At 43.3% G+C, this 22574-nt stretch overlaps 1 protein-coding gene across 1 annotated transcript; it reads right to left on the reverse strand.

The window, feature by feature from the left end:
* Positions 1-3342: 3342 nt before the first annotated feature.
* Positions 3343-22493, reverse strand: asxl1 (ASXL transcriptional regulator 1). Its single transcript, XM_042003857.1, has 12 exons — positions 21966-22493; positions 16859-16941; positions 16650-16652; positions 14875-14992; positions 14551-14752; positions 11566-11726; positions 11385-11469; positions 9836-10002; positions 9643-9739; positions 7518-7623; positions 6448-7405; positions 3343-6362 (listed from the first exon to the last, which is right to left on the reverse strand). Exons 1-12 carry the CDS (start codon positions 22020-22022, stop codon positions 3771-3773), a joined length of 4629 nt encoding a protein of 1542 aa, XP_041859791.1. The 5' UTR covers positions 22023-22493; the 3' UTR covers positions 3343-3770.
* Positions 22494-22574: the final 81 nt, after the last annotated feature.

Here is a 22574-nt window from a genome sequence, read left to right on the forward strand (position 1 = left end):
TGCTCAGTGTTTGGGTGGCCTGTATATGTCACGGAACAACACATGAGATGGGGAGGTCATCTGGAAAGACACATATGCCAATGAGGCAAAGTTTTTATTAGATATCTGGAGGGAGTCATTAAATCAAACAGCCACTCCTCCACCTTTCTGATGTGATCTAGCTTCACTCAGAGCTGAAGTTTGGAGGGGTCGCTTTTATAAGAACAACCCAATCATTTTCTCTGTCTAACCAGCTTTTTGTAAAAACAAGAAATTAAGTTTGTGCTTTGTAATAAAATCATTGATTAAAAATGTTTTTCCAGCCAAAGATCTGACATTTAGCAAAGCTAGTGTCTACTGAGAAAATAAAACAGGTTGGAGGCGAACAGCCTACCTCATGAGCTGTTCAGGCAGAATCCATCTACCTTAAAAAAAGTGCCTGTAGTCCTAGAAGAAACTGAAATGAAATTAACTCAATGTGTGATAAATGCAGCCGACAGCCATCTATTCAGACTAAACAGCCTGCTGGATCTCTCCACTCCTCCTCTAATGGGAGGGAGAGGCCTGATTGTATCCAGCAGTTTAGTAAAGTCCCGTTTTAGCTTCTCAGATTGTTGTTTCACAGCATCTTTCCACCCCACATGCAGGATGAGGTTTTCCACCACTGGGTGTGCAGCCACAATTTGTGTAATTTTGTTACTCACATCTGATACCATATCCTTGGGAAAGCACAGTAATTCAGTACGTTGCCCATACTTTTCTCATGTCTTTTACACCAAAGTCACCAACAACCAGAATCTGAGGCCCAGCCGTTTGCATTTACCTTCTGAGTTGTTCTTTGGTCTGACCCTGGTGTGTAGGGAGATTTCATCACGGTCATCAGATGTAGATCCAGAATCCTGCAGCAGTGGAGCAAACCTGCTCTGTAGTTGCATGTCTGATTGTTGTGGAGGGGATTTGTTCATTTTCCTTTTGACAACTGGCCATGGCTGTCTTGCTAGGGAGAGGGGTGGAGGAGGTGCTTGGTCTGGATGGCAGAGCTGGCCAACTGGTCGCATCACTAATCTCAGCAAACTGGGCTATGCCTGTTACTCGTACTCCCATTTCCCTGTGAGATGATTTACTTTTCGGCTTTGCACCAAGAGCATTCCAGGCACAACTATCAGTAAAAGAATTATTACCTTCTACACCGTCCTCCAGTTTCTTTCCAGCCATGTTTGTGCTAATTAGCCGTGTGTTAGCAAGATCTTGTCCGCTGTTTTTTATTAGTCAAAGCTTTATCGTTTCCACGCAATCATTTACTTCCATATTCACCTCAAGCCATTGAATCTTTGTTTCCAGCATTTAACTTCTACAACTTCTATAACCTGAAGTTATAGTGTAATAGTCATTTGTAGAGGGGAGGCATCTTGTGGCTAATTAGCTTTAGCTCCTGAGTAACTGTAGATAAGACTTCTACTATTTGTAGGCCACAATGACATGACACTGGCAAGATTGTAAGTCTTTAAAAAAAAGCATCCAATCAAATCTATCACAAAATACATTCCAAGTGATTAATGAGTATCCAGGAGCTGTTGCTCATAAATTTCTTGAATAGAAAAATAATAATATTGGTAGAAGAATGCAAGCAGAGGAGAGAGTGAAAGAGCAAAGCGACAGCAGGGAACAGAAGCAGGAAGAACAAACAAACGTCAATGCAAAAACAAATATGTACTAGCTAAAACTTTTTCTGAAAGAAGAAACAATGAATATATTAAAAGTCAAAATGAGCCAAAATCAGACTAGTAACAGGATTTCTCCACATTTTCATGCTTTAGCTACTTTAAAACCAACTAGAAGCCTTGCTAGCCTCCTGTTTAAAAAAAAACTGGATCATGTAGCGCTAGTCAGCGCTAAGTAAAGGGGTAAGTAAAATTTTCAGCTCCAACGTGAAAATCCTAATTAACTGAGTTGATGTGTAGTCCCTAAATACACTATGAAAACTAATTATGACCTGGTTTCTCTACATTGGCTTAAAACTAATCAGTTGAGCAATTGCTAGCATAACATGATTAACGCGGCTACATAGCATCATCCTAATATTATATTGATAGCCTTGTGCCCTTTTTGACCAACAGGTCTGGGTTGGTACACTTTTTTTTTTGCTTGTTTTTTGCATTTCCACAGACAAAATCTGGGAAGGATACCACAAAATCTGACTCGGACCATCCTACGTTCTTGGGACTTCATTGACAAAGATTCACTTCCTTTGCAACACTGCACTAAGAACAAAACAGGAACAGCTGCATGTATAAATATACAGTGGAGTTTTTGTTGTCTAAGGACACAAGTGGCATGTGACATGCCAAGAAGAAAGAAAACAAACTCCTGGATGTCCCCCATTCCCCTCCTTTGGTTCTTGGTCTCCTTTTACTTCGTTACAATTCAAGGAAGGCATTGTGCCACTATGACATCATACTATTACATAGATGACACATCTATCACTTCTAGGCCGATACACCACTTGCCAGGATACGGTTGGCTGTGGAAACAAAACAGAGATCAAGGTTTACCAAACCCAATTGACGCCGACCTCCTGGTGGAAATAGGGCTTTACATAACAGTAGTAGCTTTATTATCTCTTCTAAAAATGTACAACCAAACAAATGAAAGCCCATTCCCACTATTTGTAAATATATATATATATATATATATATATATATATATATACACACACATAGTATCACAGTTATGTCACTCAAAAATTCTTAAAATTAAAAGTCAGAATAATTTTTTTTTTATTTACAAGTGGCGGTAATAGGCTTCCATACAATTCCATATAAATATATTTTTTGAAGGATGAATAATAAGGAAACTACTTTATACTCTACATCCAACTGGTGTAGTGATGCTGGTGATCCATGCAGTTCTGAAGACTTCTCAAACCTTCAAGTGGACTGTCAATCACCTGGTGTGTCCAATCCAATGGCTAACCTTCCAGTTCCGCCACTAATTCTGTGCACTTTCCATTTCGCATCAACATATTGTGCCACACTAAAGACAATACTCTCTGAACTTGAATGCTTCCACGTCACATTGCTCAGTTAAAATACCAAAACTAGCATTGCTATCATCTTACCAGGGTCTTCAGAATTAAAACTATTCCTCTCCACAGGTAACATTTAGCTGGAATTTGATTCAATCTTTCTATAGTATGCAACAAAATCCAAAAGTCTTATGTTTCATGTTTAGACAGCAGTATTAAGGATTCAAGGACCCTATTACCACACAATGATCACTTTATTTGTCCATTGCACTTAACTGTAAGCACAGTTTTGGAGAACCATAAAATGATTAAAAGACACAAAAACAATGAAACAAACGTCATTTACTCTTTTTAATGGTTAAAAAAATACTTCTTTGCGCAAAGAGAAAACAATATGTCCTTACTTGCAGAGCAAACTTGGAACCAAAACAATGATGACCTCCAAATGGTGACAGATGGAGCAAGACGAGATGAGGTAAATTGCAAAATTTACAATTAATCATGCCCCAAATTCACAATAACAACAATAATAATAATAATAACAATAATAATAATAACAATAATCAATACAGCTAAAAAAGAAAGAATAAATCTGAAAATATGCAACAACAAAAGATACATAACTATCATACAAGGCAATATCTTGCCCATCAGACTTGTCCTGTGTGCTCTACCCTAATGAGGCTTCTGTACACTCTGAAGCTGCCCAGTCATGCTGCCGACGCTTTCAGACAGCACTTCTACAGTGCACAGGGATGTGAACACACTACCTGACCACCAGACATGACACACAGAGTTTTGAAGGTCCGATGCAATCATCATGGCAAAAGGCACCGCAGCCTTGGCACATGATCATGGCTTTGAGGCGGCATGAGCACTTGAGGGCCACCTCCTCCGCCGTGCTATCTGTAAAGGCCTGGATGCTGAGGGTAGTATGGCTGGAGGCCAGGCGGGGTCGCAGCTGCAGCACACCATCGGCCACGCCCCGGGAGAAACCACCGTTGTCCATCATCGACACGTTAGCCGTATAGCTCACTCCTCCAATGCCCGTTGCCTGTTTGGGGAGTTTTCCATACAGCTGGAAGGGAAGGGACGAGGCAGAAGAGGAAGGAGAAGGCGAAGATGAGGAGGGAGAGCTAGATGAATACGGACCTTTGCTGGGCTCTTTTTTTGCTATCCTTGCCAAAGTCATCTCCATGTTGAGGAGTCCCTCCATCGCCCCTCCACTCAGGTACCCATCCATGGAGTTCCCTGGCTCCTTTTTGGCGATGCCCAGTGGTAACATGGAGGTGGATTTAGTGAGGGCCTGGCAAGAAGGTCGAGCAGCGATTTCACTCTTTACGGCGGATGCAGGAGACAGCTGCTCTTGGTGAGCGTGTGGGAGTTGAGAGTGTGGGGGCCGCAGGTTGATCTTAATGGTGGTCACCCCCTCAATGGTACTGGGGTCTGCGTGAGAAGGGGATGGGCCGTTGGGCATGGTCCGGTGGTCTGCTTGGAGCCTGTCAGGAGTGCTTTCCTGTGAGGGTTGATGACTGCAAGACTCTTTGATAACTGGAGGTTTCACAAGAACCGGAGAGCCGACATCGGACTTTGTTTTAGAGGAGGGTGGCACAGAGGTAATGACTGGGACAGCACCAGGGGCCTGCTGGGACTGGGACACAGCCGGGGCCTCCATCAGGCAGGAGACCGGGTGGCCTGTCTGCGACTTGTTGAGGACATGCGAGACAGAGGTCAGGTCTGGAGTAAGGGACTGGACCAGGAGCTCAGGCTTACTTCGCGACCCAGTGTTCCTTGCTGCTGGTGGTCTGGGTGGGGGTCCAGGCAATCGACTAATCTCCAGCCTGTTGGCAGAGTGAGAAGGAAGAACCTTCTCAAGGGGCAGGCTGCCCTGCAGCAGCTGAGTCACTAAAGGGTTGTTGGCCTCCACACTGGACACGGGTCTTGCTGAGCTGGACAGTCTTTTGGAGGCAGCTGAAGCATTCAGATGAGCAACAGAAGCCTTTAAAGACCCCCGACACTCCTCTTCAGGACTTTGTCTGGAGGGTCGACAGTCATCTCCAGGCTCCATTTTCACTACAACACTGTTGTCTTTGGGAGGAGAGAAGTGGTCCTGGGAATGGGAGTGATTGCGTTGCGGCTGAGGCAGACCATTGGGGAAACAGGGCTGAATGACTGTCTGACCGTGGCGGCTGGACACGTGAGCCTGTATGACCGGCTGCTGGTTCTGAGGAGGGGGGCTACAGATGACCAACTGGCCATTTCGCTGGGTGTTGAGTTGCGAGCACCAGTCCCGTTCTGGATATTGCTGCTCATCCTCCTGGCTCTCAATCTCACAGTCAGAAGCTGTTTCGGTTGAGTCGCTGTGCGTGGCGGCTTCTTCCTCTTTTTCTATGCAGGCATCAAGAACGTCCACATGTGGCGGACAAGACAAGTCCGTTTGCTGTCTCGCTGACTTAGAGAATGCCTCCTTTAGGTCCACATGGTGGGAACTGTGCTGAATAACACCCCCCAGTCCAATATCCTTCCCTTTATCCTGCTCTTTAGTCTGACAAGAACTAGCTAGCGTCTGAGTAACATCCACACCTTTAGCTCCAAACCTAGGAAGGGAATCTGGAATTGAAGTTTGGGTCAGCGATGGCTTTTCACAACCTTGGTCTGTCATATCTGAGGGGACCGTAGTAGACTCGGACAGCTGGCTTTCTCTGGATGACTCAATGGCCGATGACTCAGATATAGTGTCATGCTCTGGAGAAGGAGAGCAAGCCGTGAATCCACTGGAGGAGCTCTGGACAGTGGCGGATGTTTCTTCCATTTCCTCACCAACCTTTGGCACATCAGCTGACCCCTCTCGATGTGGACTTAAAGTCTGCGGGGACTCTAAAGACATGGAAGTGGATGTGTTGGACAACGAAGGGGAGGGGTGAGACGTTGGTTCTACATTGTGAAGCTGTAATTGTGCTCCAGACGAATTAGCATCTGAAGATGATTTCTTCTCCTCCATTCTACTACTTCCCCTTCTTCCATCTCCTCCTCCTCCTCCTCCTCCTCCTCCTCCTCCTCCGGGCTCGATAGGTCCTGGATGCTCTCGCGCTCGTCGTCCATTGCTGCTATCCGATAGCCCAGCAGCAGCCCGCAGCCGGTTACCGGCCGGCGCTGACCCGTCGCCAGAGGCTGCAACAGCAGCAGCGGCCTCGCGCTGGGCACGGGCTTGCTGGGCGCGGGCTTTGATGTCTGCCAGCGTCCGCGCCCCACCCGTCCCCGACCGCCGCGAGCCCTCGCCGGGGGGCACAATCCGGGGGCAGATCTGGTAGGTGGGGTGCCCTTTGACCCAGGGAGGTTTGATCCTGGATAATTGAATCTAAGACAGAAGCAAAAGACAGCAAGTCAATCTTTGCACAGATCATTTAAATGATCTTTATGCAGGAAAAGATAAGGGGTCTTACCCGGATAGGTGGCACCTTGGGTTCTTCGGTTGTCGGCTGCGGCTTCTCCGAACAGACACCGTCGATTGTGGTACGAAAGGACTGACGGTCATCAATTCGCGGCCTTTTCTCGGGAAAGCTGGAAAGGCCCTCAGTCTCATCTTGTCTCCTCTTCTGCTCCTTGAGCTGGCTGCTGAGGACAGGGGTGGTGGCTGGGCTGGCCGACGGACTGCTCTCACGGCTGCTGGTGGCGGTCCCGCCCGTGATGGAGGTGACCACAGAGGCAGTGTCGTCCAGCGGGTCGGCAGGAATGGTGGCGCTGGACGAGCCTGAAGAGGACGAGGAAGAGTCCAGACCTGCTGCAAAGGCTCCCGGTCTGTCAGGTGAGGAGGGCGAGGAAGCAGGTGAGGAGGCTGAAGAAGAGGAAGGAGACGAGGAAGAGGATGGAGAGGTAGTTGAAGCCAGTACAGGAGCGTCTTCCTTGGGGAGCAGGTCGGGAGTAACTTCCGGCTCTTCATTTGCACTCGTAGAGGCCGGGCTCGGGCTAGGACTTGGAGCAGGAGTCGCGGGCGGCAACGTGACCGGCTCCGGAATGGGAGAGGCCTGAGGCTCAACAGAGGCGCTCTCAACTGGGAGCTCCACCGCAGAGTCTGCCTGAAGCACCACTTCGTCGTGAACCACCGTGTTGTTGCACACTGGAGAGTCGATAGAGACGGCGGCCATTTCCAGAGTAGCACTGGCCTCTGCTGCTTCCGTGGGCTGCAGGGCCGGCGTGGCCTTGCAGAGGGTCCGGCGAGCTCTGCGACGAAGGTCAGCCCGGGTGCGTCTCCTCATCCTGCCGTCTCTTCGCCGCCGACCCACGCTGCGTCTTTTGGGGGCGCTCGTCACCACAGCAACGTCACTTTCCAGCACAGTGCTGGCAACTTCGCTGGCTTCGCTCATGGTGAGTTTGAGGGACTCTTCTCGTGTAAGGCCGGATCTACAGATACAGAAGGCAAATTTCAGGGTAAGCTACACATTGTTTAATCAAAATAATGATTATTGGTATCAATAAAATCAAACTTTAAAAATCATCACGATATGGCTCTTACTTTTCACCATGGTACTCCTCAAAAAATTTCTCCTTCCATGCTTCAACCTTCTTCTCTTTCTCCATTTCCTGTCGGAAACGCACCTGCATCTCATGGGTGAACTCACCTAAAAGAGCGTAAAAAACCAATCGTCACTTTCCTTAAAGGATCAGGTCTGAACCATCTCATCAGATCAGGAACGACAAAGTTAAATTTCTGTGTTTCTTTCATGTTACAGTGGGAAAGTACGGTAGAGGAAGAGTTGCTCCCCCCAAACTAATGGATTAAATCATTCTTGCTGGATTTCTTTGGTTTTAGGAAAAAAAATTATCAAAGCGTGATTGTGGAGGACGGATCACCAGACATCAAAAAATCCAATGTTTCACCACCTGCAGGAAAACCAGCAGCTTTGCACGCTGACATAAAGGTAAATGTTCGTAACTGGGTTAATTAATTTTTACCTAAAGTAAAACTGAAATAAAATGTTATTGTGTAAGTGTGCATGACTGGTTGGATTTACAGTAACGTAACCGACTCAGCGAGAGGTCAGTGCCTTTCACTCGTCATTGAGAAGAAAACTAGAACCGAAATGGTGCCGATTCCTGACCTAATTTTGGTTCATTGGTTGGTTTGTAATCAGAGATTGGTTCTCAAACCATGACATAATTGGCAGGTAAAAGGGTGGATTCACCTGAACGCCAGAACAGTCAATGTTCACAAGTTCTGTGTTGCACGTCATGTTTCAATAAAGTTGAACAAAAACAACAACAAGCACCAGGCCAAATTATCAGCTACATAAAATGAAGAAGAAAACCAGTAAGGGTAAAAAAAACAACAAAGATTTGGACAGAAGTGGAGCTTGACTTGGTGTTGCATGTCTATCTTTCCAGCTGCTGGACAGCCACCACAGAAGAAGTCCGTTCAGGTACCACCTCCCATCCCAGAGTCTTCCACAGATGAAGATGGTAGGATGACTACAGACCACACGTTGAAAATGAAGGTCAGATCTGCAAATTTAGACCTATCAAATGCTGGAATCATTCACTTATTCACTTATTTTATTTTGATAATCGACTAATCACCAATTATTTTGGCGATTAGGAATCATATGTAAATTGTAGCTTAAAGACCACCTCCAATGCTTATTTGGAACTATTTAAAATGTTCTCAGCGGTCTTTAAGTTGTGATTATGACGTTTTTGGCAAAAATAACAAACCCTGTGCCCTTTTCCAGGACTCCGCTTCTGCAGAGGACCAGTGGCTCATTAGAAAATCGCCTCTGAGTTGTGGGCGGAGTCAGCGCTGCTCAGTGCCCTCCCCATTTGGCGCTCACGTCACGGCTGACCCCGATTGCCACTCCCGTGCATGTGTAGATAAGGCAGCGGAAGGTACAGCAGGAGTTTTGAGAGAAAAACAAAGCTTAAAAAAAAATAAACAATGACGGCGATTATTAAATTAGTCGCAGACTATTTTGATAGTCGACATAATCATGACTAATTGGCTGATCTTGGCAGCCCTAGAAGAAAGCATATTTAATTCCAGACACGTGGTCTAGTTTCTTTATTTCCACTGTTCCAGGATTATTGATGTGTCGAACAGCAGCTGGAAGTCAATGCTAGCTAGACGTTTTTCCTGCTAACGTAGTTTCCAGAAAGAAGCCTCCAAAGTCCAGGTAGAGGTCCGGTAGCCTTTTCATCTGGTTTCTCTGAGCAATTATTCCAGAGTTAATATGTAGGATTTATTTATTCTGCACACAGCAGAGGAGATTTATGGTTACTTTAATTTGTTTCTATATATTTTTGTCATGTTGGTATCAAAATATAACAACAGTAATAAAATGTAAAGGCCTATAAGGAGTGTTAATGTGATTTTACACATTTCCAGTGTCTGGAAATTACAATAATCAGAAAGAATATCTGAAGCTGTGACAGCTGAGTGGAACCAAATCCTAAACAAACTGAAGCTTCTGCAAAGGCAGGAACTGAATTATAAATTAGGACTGAAGTCAGATCAGTGTAGCTCCATCTTAACTACATGCACCACCCAACAGATGGTGCTGCAGCTAACAGTAGAGAAGACTGACTAGCTCCCAACATATTCACCTACTCATCGAGTAAAATGTAGCCATGATCAGTCAACAACCTACCCTCAGCTAGCCTTTCCTTCCAGCTCTGCGAGGCGTGGGTGAAGAACTCATTGTTCAGGGCTGAACTGCTCAGCCTGGCCATACCATCAGGTCCAATCTACGAGCAGACGCAGATAAAAAATGAGCGTTATCAAAGAATCATACTGACCCAAAATGATGAAGTGGAGATAAAACCCAGCAGGAAGTGACCTACTTGTCTGTCCACCTCTGGTAGAAGCTGCAGCAGCTGCTGCTGCGAGTGTGACGGGAAGGCCGAGAAGGTCCGCACGTTGATGAGGGCTCTGATGTTGGTGTTGACCAGAATGGAACCGGGGGTTTCAAAGTCGACATCTACTCCTCCTCGACTCCTCTTCATGGGTCCTGCCACGACAAACAGAAGATGTTTTGTTCAGAAACACAGCGACACGATTTGGTTCTCCAGTCCTGTTCGGTAAGGTAAATGAGGTAAATGACTCGTCTTAATTCACATGGGGTTTTTTATGTAAAAATAAAAAGCTAATAACTGACTGGACAGGTAAAAGAAAGAAAACAATGTTCAGATACTAATCAGCTGCTGTGGCTGCGTGAATCAACACGTGTTTGCAGCTGATGTGAAGATGCAAACATTAACAATTTCTCCATCCAAACAACATCACTGATGAATAGAATTAAAATAGAGCTCAATTTTATAGAAAAAGGTTTATTTTTATTTTTACTTTACTTCTGTTTATATCACCAAAGTTACGTTACATTTTTTTTTTGCATAACTGGGTGGAACCACATTTTTCCCGAGTGAATTACAATTACTGCAACAGATTGGCTGAGATCAGTTATATTCTATTGTCTTAAAAATTGTACAACTAAAATATTTTTTAAAGTCTAGATTGTGCTTGTTTACATGCACACAAAAAAATCTGATTATTCAACCGACTTTTTTGACAGAATGAGCTGATTATGTTTAAAATGGCAATTATCTGGAAATCAGATTCACACACCTCCCGATGTCATCATGTAGACCTGTTAATCCGATTTATTTACTTTATTTTACATCTGTGCATGTGCGAAGAACTGCATCACTTCCGTCTTTTCAATGCCTTTCCTTAAAGAGATGGAAGCGACGGCATCCCAACATGAGCGGAATACCAAAGACAAACAGGATGGCAGGAAGTCGGAGAAAAAACAAAGTAAGGCGTTCACATGTAGTTTATTTAGCAGCTTATTAGCAGCTAACGCTAACATCACTATGTTCAAAGACTGGATCAAAACAATAGGAAGTTATGTCACTACGTACATACTCCGCAAGAAATTCCATTATGGACTGGAAAATGAAGACCAGATTTTTTTTTTCCTTCCATCCATCCATCCATCCATCGCATTCTTTTATTTAGTTAATAAAAATAAAATTCCTGCAGCTTCTAATTGCTCCAGTGACATTTGATGTTTTTCCAGCACAAGAGACATCAGGAAGTCCATGTTACATAAACACCACCGGATTTACATGATATTTCACACAACAACCAGAATGATGTGGAAATGGAGTTGCTGCTCTCACAGGAAGTGTCACGTGACACAAAGAAAGGCCCTCTAATGTGGTGGACTTTGATGTGAACTGAGGTGTGAAGATGCAACCAACTCTGCAGCAGTCTTTTTTTATAGATGCAGATAAAAGCAGCCATAATAAACATTTTATCAGGCCCGCACTAATGTCAGCTGTACTACATACCACAGTCTGCAGCCAGTGGTTCATGTCGAGTCATTTTTACCTGAGGGGACATGCTCTCCGTTTACTTTCAGAGGCGTGAGGACGACACGAGGCATCATGACTGCTTTCTTCCTCTGCCTCCCCGACTGTACAAACACAAAGAGGACAAACGGGCACATGCACACAGTAAATACAATAAAACTTTATTTAAAGAATAATAATTTCCTGAGCCAGTGTCTGACCTGTCTGGAACGGCTCAGTCTGGTCTGGGCGTGTTGGGTTTGCTGCGTTTCTGTGCGTCCCTGCTGTCCTGCTGATCTGCTGAGCCGGGTCTGAGGCTGGTTAGTGGTAGTCTGCAGCTCCGTGGAGCAGGAGGCGCTGGATGAACTCTCATCTACCGATGCTACAAGCCAGAATGAAAGAAGAAATACAGTCATGCAACTAGCAGAGACACTGTCAACGTTACGTCACGCTGTCTTTGCTTTATTTAGTTAGTTTTAACTCCACAAAGACACGATAATTGGCTGAAAAATAAGAAATGTTGTATAAATACTTCCCTAAATGGTGAAAGGTTATTATAAAACATGTCTAAAATAAATCTTTGTTATTTTTAGAAGTGATGAGCCTTAAAAATGTCCCAAGAATAAGACCTGTCATAACACTGCTGATTAAACAAAGCTGAGGAAGCCTGCATTGCAGGGTACACAAAGCTGGAGTGTGCATGAAGTACAGCATGATATAATCATCCTCATGGAGTCACAGTTTACTCTTTTTCATGTTAAATCACCATCACAGTTTATACCAGCAGGCCAGAAGCTCCATGGTGATGTGACACATGGTGATGGAGGATGGAAGCAGCTGAAAATCCACCAGCCAGTGTTACACGAGGGGGGTTAATTGCACTGCAGTAACAGGGAGGTTTTTATCAAGTCAAGTAACACATGGTGTTTATTTCACCTGAGGACATCGTCCCCCCACTACTGCTGCTTGTACAGAAGAGAAATGTTATACAAAACTCTAACCTATTAAAAAAAAAAAGGTCATACCAAGTTAACAACGATGGATGAAAACTGCTGAAAACACAGATATAATCAAGCAGAAACTGCAGCTCAGACACTGAAAGTATTTTCTTTTGTTCATTTAGCTCCAAAAGCGAAAAAGAAAAAAAAACTGTCACTGCTGCAGTCCAGAAGATGTTTGCAGACAGCAGGAAGCAGCAATGCTAACATGTAGCATAGCAACATGACTAGCAGGAAGCAGCGATGCTAACATGTAGCATAGCAACATGACTAGCAGGAAGCAGCAATGCTAACATGTAGCATAGCAACATGACTAGCAGGAAGCAGCAATGCTAACATGTAGCATAGCAACATGACTAGCAGGAAGCAGCAATGCTAACATGTAGCATAGTAACATGACTAGCAGGAAGCAGCAATGCTAACATGTAGCATAGCAACATGACTAGCAGGAAGCAGCAATGCTAACATGTAGCATAGCAACATGACTAGCAGGAAGCAGCAATGCTAACATGTAGCATAGCAACATGACTAGCAGGAAGCAGCAATGCTAACATGTAGCATAGCAACATGACTAGCAGGAAGCAGCAATGCTAACATGTAGCATAGCAACATGACTAGCAGGAAGCAGCAATGCTAACATGTAGCATAGCAACATGACTAGCAGGAAGCAGCAATGCTAACATGTAGCATAGCAACATGACTAGCAGGAAGCAGCAATGCTAACATGTAGCATAGCAACATGACTAGCAGGAAGCAGCAATGCTAACATGTAGCATAGCAACATGACTAGCAGGAAGCAGCAATGCTAACATGTAGCATAGTAACACGACTAGCAGGAAGCAGCAATGCTAACATGTAGCATAGCAACACGACTAGCAAGAAGCAGCAATGCCAACATGTAGCATAGCAACATAACGGGAGAAACTCAGCTTAAAGACTCCACCAAGCATCGGCCTCCAAACCAAACACAGTTCAAACCCCAGCAGTTAAATGGGAATGTAGAAAACCAGAGCAGCTCTGTCCACTTTAGAGCTTCTGCTAATTTCTCCACACAAACAAGGAGTCACATGAATGCAGAGACTCTGCTGGTGCCTCATCACGCTGGGAGCTAGCAGCCAGAACCAGAAACTTTTGCTGTTTGTGGTGAAAAGTTTGATTCCAGCTCTAAAAACTCTGCTAACGTGTTCTCCTATGACTCTGCCTTTGTTTGAAATGAACCATGAAGGTCCTGCTGGTTTCCATGGAGATGAAGGAGGTTTTATAATGAAAAGTTCCCTCTTCCTATCATAGACTATCTTGGGCTTCACTTCTTTCTGGATCCTCATGGTGTTTCTAAGGTGAATGTGGGGCTATCCCTGGATCCTCCTGACTCTGACCATTGATAGGCGTCCATCATCATCATCATCATCATCATCATCATTGGCTGATGGCTTCCTGAGATATTTACCTGCATAACACCTCTTTTAAACACCTGGAAACCTGCTCAAGTTCACTTTTACCTTCTACTGTAGCACAGTTCCTCCTCAGATATTACTTTACTCGTTCCTAGGACTACTTTACTTGTTCCTAGATGAACTGGGATGCTATACTTGGATTTTTGCTGAAAGTGTTTTGTAGGAGGAGATAACCATTTGCATTTTCTGTGTTCTAATAACAATTTTGTTTTTGATCTTGAGATCAAATGATGTCTTAAGAGCTAAAACTGGCCAACATGACAGCATGAATACAAACATGAAGGAGGTTACACAGGACAACAGGTAACATTACACCTATCACACATTAAAACGTTATAAAGGTCAGATCATCTCATGCAGCAAAGAATTTACACTGTCTCACATCCCCCATCAATAGGTTTTAAACTCAGGGAGGCCTGAAGCTTGATTATCTTTGGAAGTCCGCTCCAAGTAAAAGGAGCAGAGAGCATGACTGCCCTCTTCCAAAACTGCGAGTTCTGGGCACCGAGGCAGAGACACAGATCTGGGACGGCAGCTTGTGAGATGGGTTGTGTTTAAATGTAAGGTATAAGCACAGGTATGAAGGAAGGAGTCCATCAATAGCTTACAGACAAGGACAGCCAACCAGCCTCAGTATAATCAGTACTAACCAGTAACATATCTTAAAGCAGCACGGTCCAGCTCATCTCGCCGATAAAGTGAAAAAACATTGCTGGTAAGATGGTAATATGGAGTCACAAGCATGAAGTGTTACCGTCATTGTCAATGATGGCAGCTACGATGGTCTCTGTGGAGTCGCAGCTCTCCTGCTCAACGGTCTCGTTGGAGTCGACAGGGCCCGCGGCGGATCCCGCCGCTGCGGTGCTGCTGCTTGAAGCTGGAAGTGCGGCGCTGCCGGCCACTTCTGATGGCGCCTCCGACTCTGAGGTTGCCTTCGTCCACTGGAGGGCGTTCTTCTGCAGGGAGGAAACAGCAGATCTCACCGTTACCGTCTGGATGTCTTCCTGGATAGCTTTATGCTAACGTCGCTAACGCACTGCAGACTCTAAAAAGTAGCCCAGATTGTCTGAGTGGGTACCTTCAGAGTGAAAAGGCTCATTCGTCCCGGGAGCTTAAAGAAGATGCTGTTCTTGACTCTGTCTCCTCTCACTTGGGAGTGCAGCATGGTGACCAGGCAGGCCAACGGAGCCGTACCACTGGACAGAAAAACACATAAATGCAGAGTTAAAGCGCATGCAGCTGGAAACAGCGTCACTCTGAAGACAAAGATTCACTCAGATAACTTTTCATGTCATTTAAAGCGAGTTTAGTATAATTCTAGACATTGTTTTAAAGATAATCCAAATACAAGAATTTCAATAAAATGAGCATAAAGAGGAAAAATCTAAAACATCTTTTTACCATAATTCATCTAACACACATACATATTCAAAAGTTAAACAAAAAGAAACAAAATCATAAAATCTATTTTCCATGTTTTCTCGCCATAACTGTGTTTAACATTAGCCCCGTTTCCACCAGTGGATCCAGTTCAGAGCCGGACAGGACGCGTTTTTTTCCCATTTCCTGGGACAAATGCTGGGAACCAGAACATCCGATCTGACATGTTGTTTAATTCAGTTTTCACCTAAAACAGGTTTGTATGGATAAAGATTTGTTGTGGACCAACACTGGACCAAGCATCATCTGCTCCTGGAGTTCAGTATAAACCTTTACTGGATCTACAGCTATGATTGTAGCCTGGATGTTTTACATCATTCACATTAAGATTCATTCAATCATGTGTTGGCTGTAAACAGTCCAACATTTCAGAAGGAAAACATCCAAGATTTTTTTTATTTTTAACTTTAGGGGGTTTTATTGGACGGTTACTTAGAACGGGGTTAGACAAAGAGGGTGACATTGAACAAAGGGGCGTAGGCTGGGATTTGCACCTGGTCCGGTTAGCTAGAAACACCTAGGTGTTTTTATTTTATTTTTTAAATCACTGTTTACGATTGATGCATTTTTCTCCAGCACAGCCTCAGTGCAGCTCCCAACATAATGACGTTGTTGTGTATTCTCCACTGTCAGCATCTTTTTTATTCTTATAATCATCTGACTAAATAATTCAAACTACTCTATTCAAGCCATGACAGGTATTTTCAGGTCCAGCATTTTTGTACCAGTGAACCAAACCGTCCCACCTTACAACCCTCTGTTCCAGACCTCGTCCACCTTCATCCTTTGACAAAATAAAGGGCCGTTGGGAAGAAGAACTGGGAGATGTGATCCCTGACAAGAGTTAATAGCAGCACATCCAGCGCTAAACTCTTCAGTTTAAAGCAGACTCACTAAAATTTACCCCAACATGGATGAAAGGATGGATGTCTGACATGTTCGTGGACATGCTTCTTATGGTCCGATTACTGGTCTAGTTTTTAAAACTCCTTTGCCACAAATCTACAACCAAATCCCTGCTCAGCCATCTTTGGTACGTCCCAACTGACCAACAATAAACTTGGAAGGATTTTGTTTCAGTATAAATCTACCAAACCACCTACAGCCTCCCTGTGGCTGAGCGACCTTATGCTCCATCTCAGACCTGAAAAGTTCAAATATATAAATTAAATATACTCTCTGGGGATCTAGAGAGATATTATGTATCCTGGGTCCTGGTTATATCTTTTCTTGATCATATGAAATCCTCAACCTTTCAAAAAAAAAATGTTCCTGTCTGTTTTCCACATCGCAGATATCATACGGCCCTACTCTGATCTGGTTCCCAAAGCCGCAATGTAACGATCATTATTTAGTGTTTTAATAAGAGTTTAAGTTCGTAGCAAAACAGAAAGTTTTATTAGAGCCACCCACCTTCTGTTTAGCGCGAGCAGCAGGCCACGTTGATCATGGAAAACAAACAGAAAAACATTTTGACATAACTGATCTGTGATCACTGCAATCACTGCATCAAAGTCTACATTCAAAATCAAAATAAGGCTGCAGAATTCTGCTCTACTACATCTGCCAGCTTCAAGAAAACAGCAGCTGAATATTTGTGTGTGTTTGTGTGTGTGTCTGACCTCATTTCCTTCAGCCCTTTGGTCTGGATGACGTGAAGGATTTGTTTAGGAGTCATTGGTGCATCAGAGAAGTTCTCCAATACCTGAAAAGCAGAAGTAAACAATGAGACCATCAAATCCAGGTCACCCTCAAAACTCCAAGCTAGTTTGTTTTTAACATTTATTTGGTGCATGTAGCAGCTGGAGCTTTTAATCCCAGTCAGCATCAGACATGATGTTTCCAGCTGTCAGATTGGGAGGTAAAAAAATGTAAAATGAATGTATGAATAGATGTAGCAGCATAAAGGTCGACCAGAAGAAGAAAGCAGAATTTATTACTAACAGAACTTTGTAGAAATAACACACAGACCAACAGTGACCAAACCTTTTCTCATCTCATCGTTCTCTCAAGTCTTGGCTTTCAGGAGAAAAGTATTCATGTTTCCTCTACCTTTATGCTGGGGAGGGGGCACCCCACCGCCTCAACCAGACCCACCGCCTCACTAGAAGGTCAGGTTCATTTATTTCTGTTGATCTGGTTTTCTTCTTGAAGGCATTTAAGTCACCTTTCCTCTAGAACAGGTTTATACAGAGATCTTTTACTGAAAGCTAAACTGATGTTATTTATCTGATTGACATCCTGATGCCACACGTAGTCACACACACACACACACACACAATCCTACTTCCATCAGAAAACACGTCAACCAGCTGAAAATCAGACATAAAAAATCAGCTTTTTTTAAGTCTTCCAGGGAGGTGAAGATGGACACACTCACTCCAGCGAGGAGCAGCCGGAGTTTTTCTCCTACCCTCAAATAGAAGAACTTACTTTATAACTACTATTACTAATGGTTTTTATTGTATTTTCTCTACTATTTTACTGTATTTTACTATGCATTGTACTGTTTCACTATTATCTGCATACATACATAGTATTTTCTGTGTGATGTTTTAGGGACTGCAGGTGGAAATGACCTCAGAGCTCCAGTCTGGTTTCCTCTGACCAACGCTGCTGTTCATGCTCCCTGTTCAATAAACTAAAACTCAACTTCTGCTCTGGTGAAACATCGATGGAGACGCAGATGAACAAGCTGAATCTACATCACTGGAGGAATTTCTGGGTCGTATTACAGCTTAAAATGAATCCGATATTCTTTGTAGGTTTTATTAACTTCAACACGTTATCTAGGACCTGAACTTTAAGATTTAGAGCAACTCCACTGAAAGAAACGCTTTCATCAGGACATTTAAAGTTTTTTATCACTGCATTTGGAAAATTTGTCTGCAAAAGCAACAACTTTGAAGCTGGATGCATCCGCCACACGATGGCTAAATACTATGTCATGCTTTAACGCTGTAATGAGCAGGTTACCTGCTCCAGCTGCAGAGTTCATGAACACATGACTCAGCAGGGCTGATTTTAAGGCTGCTGATGTTTACATCCTGCTTATAAAGCCTGTTTGGAAGTCACACATCAGAATCAACCCTCTTAACAATTTCAGTTTCTCCTCAATTTTAAATTCTTTTAAAATCTCAAGCAATATATTTAACAATAATAATAATGGATTACATTTATATAGCGCTGTTCAAGGCACCACAACTCGATCTAAACTTTAATGAGTGAAGCAAACAGCGCGATCCAAGCCGTGGGATTACGTTAGGGTGACGTACAGCTGATGTTAGTTTTATTCCAGATACTTGGCTGTTGTCTCTAATACAGCCGACTCTGGAAACCCTGCAGCAATTTTCCTTCCACAGTTCGTTCGTTCATTTACAGGCAGTAATGCCTCCAGCTGAAAGTTGTCAAACAGCAGAGGGAACAGAGCAGGACGGGATGACATGAGGCAAAGGGCCACAGGTCAGGGCCCAAACTCAGGCCCCTGGCCTTCCAACCAGCCCAGGGGCCCAAACTCAGGCCCCTGGCCTTCCAACCTGCCCAGCCATCCCCACTTCATGATTTTCATGATGTGCTGCTTTTTTTTAAGTTATATTATTTTCCACAAACTTCCAATTATTAAGACAAAAAACCCTTTAAAACCCAAATCCAGCCTGATGCATGTTTGTGATTGTTAATCCCAGAGCATGACGACAAGAGGCGTCTGGTTTGTCTCATCATGCACTGTGTGCTTCTGTTGCCCCCGGCAACTGTCAATATCAAGCCTTGCTTTGAAGCAACGCTTTCTTTAATAAATAAAATAAATAAATTTAAAATAAAACTGGTTTGTTCTTCTGTGGGCTGAACGTTTAACAAGCAATTAAAACTGTTTGAGAGCCAGATAGTCACTGAAACCCCACAAATACCTTCACCCTATAAAGAGGAATGTGTGGCATTGTGGAGTAGACAGGTGCCTGTTAATTCCACATTTTATCCTCAATAAGTCACACCTCAATAATTCATGTCTCGGGTCCGAATGCTCGTCTCTTCTGAAAAGCCACCGAGGCTCTGAGGGCCAACAGAAGAAAGAGTAAAGGTCCTTTAGTCACCAGCTGGACTGGTTTCAATCCATTTTAATGCATGAAGGATTTGATCCATCAAATATTAGTAGTCGGATTGTTTGTTTCTGTTTCTAAGAGCTCTGTTGCTTCTTTTTTCCCCTGATAAGCATTTGGAAATATTTTATATGTTAGAAAAAGTAAAAAATGGTCTTTTAATGAGTGTCCTTCTACCCACACAGTGAAAATGAGCGGCTGTTTTCTCCTCACTGAACAACACTTAAACAATGCTTCTGCTGGCATCTGCCTGCTGTACAAACACCCGTGTTTACATATTTTAAATAGATTTTATTTTTTCATGAGGCCTGCACAGCTCACAATACACCTTCCCGTTGCTCTGTAAAAGGATTGTGTAGATGAAATAACTGCAGTAATTAGGATGAAGGTTGGATGAACCAACACAGGCGGACGACAAGCCACACAGTAACCCTGCAGCCTTTAAATGTGGATTCTTGCTTACTTCTGGTGCAGAATAAAAATTATGATAAACCAAAGAATACGTTTATTTGCATTATCTTCATTGCGCAGCTGGCTCACAGGTTCCTGCTGCTGAACACCAAAAGTAATGTTCATCTTAACCTGCAGAACTTATCAGAAATAACTGAGAAAGCTGTGATGACCTCCTCACACATCCAGTACTGTCTGACGAGCTGGTCTCACAACCCCAAACCTATAGCACGACACTGCAAAAATAAGCACTCAAAGCATTAAATTAAAAAAAAAAACTCTTTGTTCCCCGTCATTAACACACCCTAAAAACCTGCAAGCTCCTAAACTTCCAGAACATGATTAACTTAAAAATAGTCTGTTAAATAGAATTAATAAAAAAATTCATTTTTAATAATTGTTATTAGATACTTTTTAATTAATCCCAAAGCTGGGTTTAACCAAACCATATTAATATCAACAACTCCGAAAGAAGTACGCCAGCCTCCACTAGTGGAGATGTCGCAATCCCACACAGACGTACCACGTTCCAGTCTGTCATGTCTGTCCATGGTGGTAACCTAGGCAACGGCTTACAGCCAACAGTGAGACTGCCTCACATACAACTGTTTTAAAACTTGCCTGAATAACCGAGACTTTTCACTTAATACCATAGGATGGATGTTTGGATGTGGTACTCTGTAGATACAAGGATCTGTATGAGTGTACATGTATGTGTATATAGGCCATATACTTGTAAAAAGACAGAGCTATATCATGATTTGTATGGCTGATGGTGATAATAGATTTATATGTAGAGTATTTTAACTATTTGTTGGATTTTTAAACCTTCCTTTGAACATCTTGCTGGATAAATGAGTGGGAATTAGCCTTTGGCTAAAATCTAAGGAAAAAATCTGAAGTATATTTTGGAGCAACAACACTGTTGCTAAAAGTGGCTGCAGTCTTACTTCTTAGAACAATGTTAGCCATGCCGAGTTTATGCAGCCACAGCAGCTGTCTGCAAGCTGGTGATAGATGTCACCAAAGGTCTGGAAACCACTGCATCTTAATAGACAATAAATTAAAGTAAGAATTAGCATCTGTATCTATTTTTGACCAACATAGTTTATAGGCCTGAAAGTAATCAATTGGGGCTTTTTTAAACAAGAGAACAAAACTTTCCATTGAGTAACGTGCGGTTTTAATGGAAATCCCACAACTGTAAATAACTAAACCCAGTGACAAGCTCGTTTTGGTCTAAAAACAAACCATTAAACTGTTCCACCATCCTTCTACAGGTGAAAGCAAATGCCCATATGGACCAACCAGACCCAGTAGTTCTTGAATCCATGACTCTCAGTACTTAATAATTAACATGATCGTAACCTGGCCAGTCCTGCACTACCCTGAAAAGATCTCCACGTCTGCCATGCAGGAAAATGCTCAGCTGTCAGTGTTTTATAGAAATGAGCTGCAGTTGTTGATGAAAGACGTCCGCCTGCAACGTTTCCGGTTAAGACTTTCGTTCCTTTCTAGTCAATTTAGTTTCTAGACATTCTACCTTTATCAAAATTATTTTAATGGAGGTAAACATGACTTTAACGTTGACGCACTCTATGTGGGTTCTCATAAGCCAGAAAGGAACCTAGCTGTTAGCTTCACTGGCGGTAGTAAGCCTCATAAATCAACGATATTCGCTACGATTAGCACCAAAAACCGGTGTTTCATCCATATTTTGTGTTTAAAGTGGTTATGTTTATAGGTGGGCTGTTCCACCATATGTACAAACATGTCCTGTCCTTTGGTTCACTCAGGTTTTTCAGATGGCAATAAGCGTAACACTAGCTAGCTAACTAGCTAGCTAGCTAGCTGCTTAGCAAACAAAGAGCTCAAATCAGGATCGGTAGCTATCGTAAAAGCAGCATCAGCGTGTTGCATTGCTTTGCGTTTTATTCCCCAATATATGCAGCAACTGCAAAATGTACCCTCTCAACTGCATATATATAAAACAAAACCTGTGTCTTTATAGGGTTCACCCTATTTATATCACTGTGCTTCAGATAGCTAGCTAATATAACAGCAGAAGCCTGGTTGTGGTCGTGAGGAGAATGTCTAAACACACCAACCCATTTCGATCCATTACTTCATATTAGGCCATATACGATTTACATGCAGCTATTTCGGAGATAAATGTATTGCTTACCATGCGAGCCGCCTCAGCCCAAGTCCGCTCCTTCTTTCTCTTTTGTTTGTCCTTCATTTCCTCTGCGCTGATGTCTGGGGCTAGTCTGCTGTGTGTCTACAAAGCAACTTAAATACGATGGCGGTTTGACTGGTGAGCAAAATGGCTAACTGCGTTTCAAGTTGGCTTTCTGGATTTTAAACAAGACGTTCCTTAAAGCCCTGGACAGCCACTCGTGTGTCTCTTCCAGATGTCGCTGGTGTGTCTGCTACCTTGGCTAAACTAGCTGTGCACACATCGTCTTGCTGAGGCAGTCTGAGCGCTCTGCTAGCTGAGCTGCTGTTGCAGGACAAGCCACTCTGGAATGCAACAACCAGGTCAGAGGTCAAACCCTCCGCAGGAATGCAACTAGGCCAATCCACCCTTCCGCCTGCAAATAGTTCCTCTGAGCAGATGTCGCATGCAAATATCTCGTGTCACACTTTAAAGCAGTTTAATGCGAGCTTCCTTTTCACATCTCATGTAGTATACGAACCACATAATAGGCTAATTTACCTGGTCAGTGACAATAGAAAGAAAATGCAGTTTAATTAATAATAACAGAAATAACTGATTGAGAACTGTGTCTTT

Source organism: Melanotaenia boesemani, chromosome 13 (assembly GCF_017639745.1).
Source record: "Melanotaenia boesemani isolate fMelBoe1 chromosome 13, fMelBoe1.pri, whole genome shotgun sequence".
Classification (NCBI taxonomy): Eukaryota; Metazoa; Chordata; class Actinopteri; order Atheriniformes; family Melanotaeniidae; genus Melanotaenia; species Melanotaenia boesemani.

What these genes read in the sequence shown, in the direction of transcription:
- asxl1 (XM_042003857.1), bottom strand. Translation starts at nt 22,022, where the DNA reads ATGAAGGACAAACAAAAGAGAAAGAAGGAGCGGACTTGGGCTGAGGCG. An exon ending in GACTGAGCCGTTCCAGACAG is followed by an intron (nt 11,470 to 11,565) that starts GTCAGACACTGG and finishes GTGTTTGTACAG; the next exon opens with TCGGGGAGGCAGAGGAAGAA. An exon ending in CCAAGGTGCCACCTATCCGG is followed by an intron (nt 6,363 to 6,447) that starts GTAAGACCCCTT and finishes CTTCTGTCTTAG; the next exon opens with ATTCAATTATCCAGGATCAA.